Source organism: Marmota marmota, unplaced genomic scaffold, assembly GCF_001458135.2.
Source record: "Marmota marmota marmota unplaced genomic scaffold, marMar, whole genome shotgun sequence".
Classification (NCBI taxonomy): Eukaryota; Metazoa; Chordata; class Mammalia; order Rodentia; family Sciuridae; genus Marmota; species Marmota marmota.
The window spans coordinates 36315379-36316475 of record NW_025999900.1 but is presented as its reverse complement, the minus strand read 5'-3'; the positions used below and the strand labels follow the sequence as shown (position 1 = coordinate 36316475).

The window sequence follows — 1097 nt, the reverse complement described above, 5'->3', positions numbered from 1 at the left end:
TATATATATATATATATATATATATATATATATATATATATATATCTCACGTTTTCTTTACCCATTTATTTATTGATGGACACCTAGGCTACAGGTTCAATAGTTGTTAAATTAAGAAGGGAGTCTGGGTTGGTGAGATTGCCAGTCACACACACAGCAGTTTGACATGACTTCCTTTCCTGTTCTGGGGCAGCAGCAGCTTGGAGCTCAGTAGTACCTCCCTCACCCTATCAGCCTGCCCACCCAGTACAGAGCCCTGGAGTCAAAGAAGAATTTCTTCTGAAGGAATAAGGCAAACATGGTGCTGCCCAGACTGCTGAAACTGGTCATGGTGTCCATGTGGCTGGGTAGGAATGGTCCCTGTGGGAAGGGGCCTTTTTTGTGACCTAGAGATTGGGGGACAGGATAGCCTTAAAGGGACTTTGGGAGGGATGGTTAGCAGTGTGTAAAAGTGCACCTTCTTTTGTCCCAAGAGCTTGTCCCTCAACTTTCTGATTCTGTCCTTTTTCCTTCAGGATCCAGTTTTGCCCAGAAGGTGACTCAGGCCCAGCCAGCCATGTGGGTGCAGGAGAAGGAGGCTGTGAGCCTGCTCTGCTCCTATGATACCAGTGCTGGAAGTTATGATCTCCTCTGGTACAAGCAGCCCAGCAGTGGGGAGATGGTCTTCCTCATCCTTCAGAACTCTTACAGCCAGCAAAATGCCACAGAAGGTCGCTACTCAGTGAATTTGCAGAAGGCAAGCAAATCCATCCAGCTTGTCATCTCAGCCTCACAGCTGGGGGACTCAGCGGTGTATTTCTGTGCACTGAGAGATAGATAGCACAGTGAGAGGACTGTTGGAGGCAGTTGTACAAAAAGCCAGGGTCTGCCTGAGACAGCCACCTGCTATAGGGACCAAGGCAGGTAATGCCACTTCAGACAGGAAGTGGCCAGGGTTGTGTTGGCTCCTCTCTGGGGTTGGAGGGAAAATATTTATTCTGAGGAAATTCTGCTCTCTTTGTTTCATTCAATAATACTCTCAGCAAATAGTTTATAGCAAATTTTATTGCCTTTTACAGCAAATCACTCCTTAGCAGTACACTTTGAAGAAATTCTTA

At 46.3% G+C, this 1097-nt stretch overlaps 1 gene segment (V, D, J or C); it reads left to right on the top strand.

Moving 5' to 3' along the window:
* The first annotated feature begins 298 nt into the window (after nucleotides 1-298).
* Nucleotides 299-820, top strand: LOC107148391. The segment is given in 2 exon segments: nucleotides 299-347; nucleotides 516-820. Coding segments are annotated over 2 exon segments (354 nt in total).
* Nucleotides 821-1097: the final 277 nt, after the last annotated feature.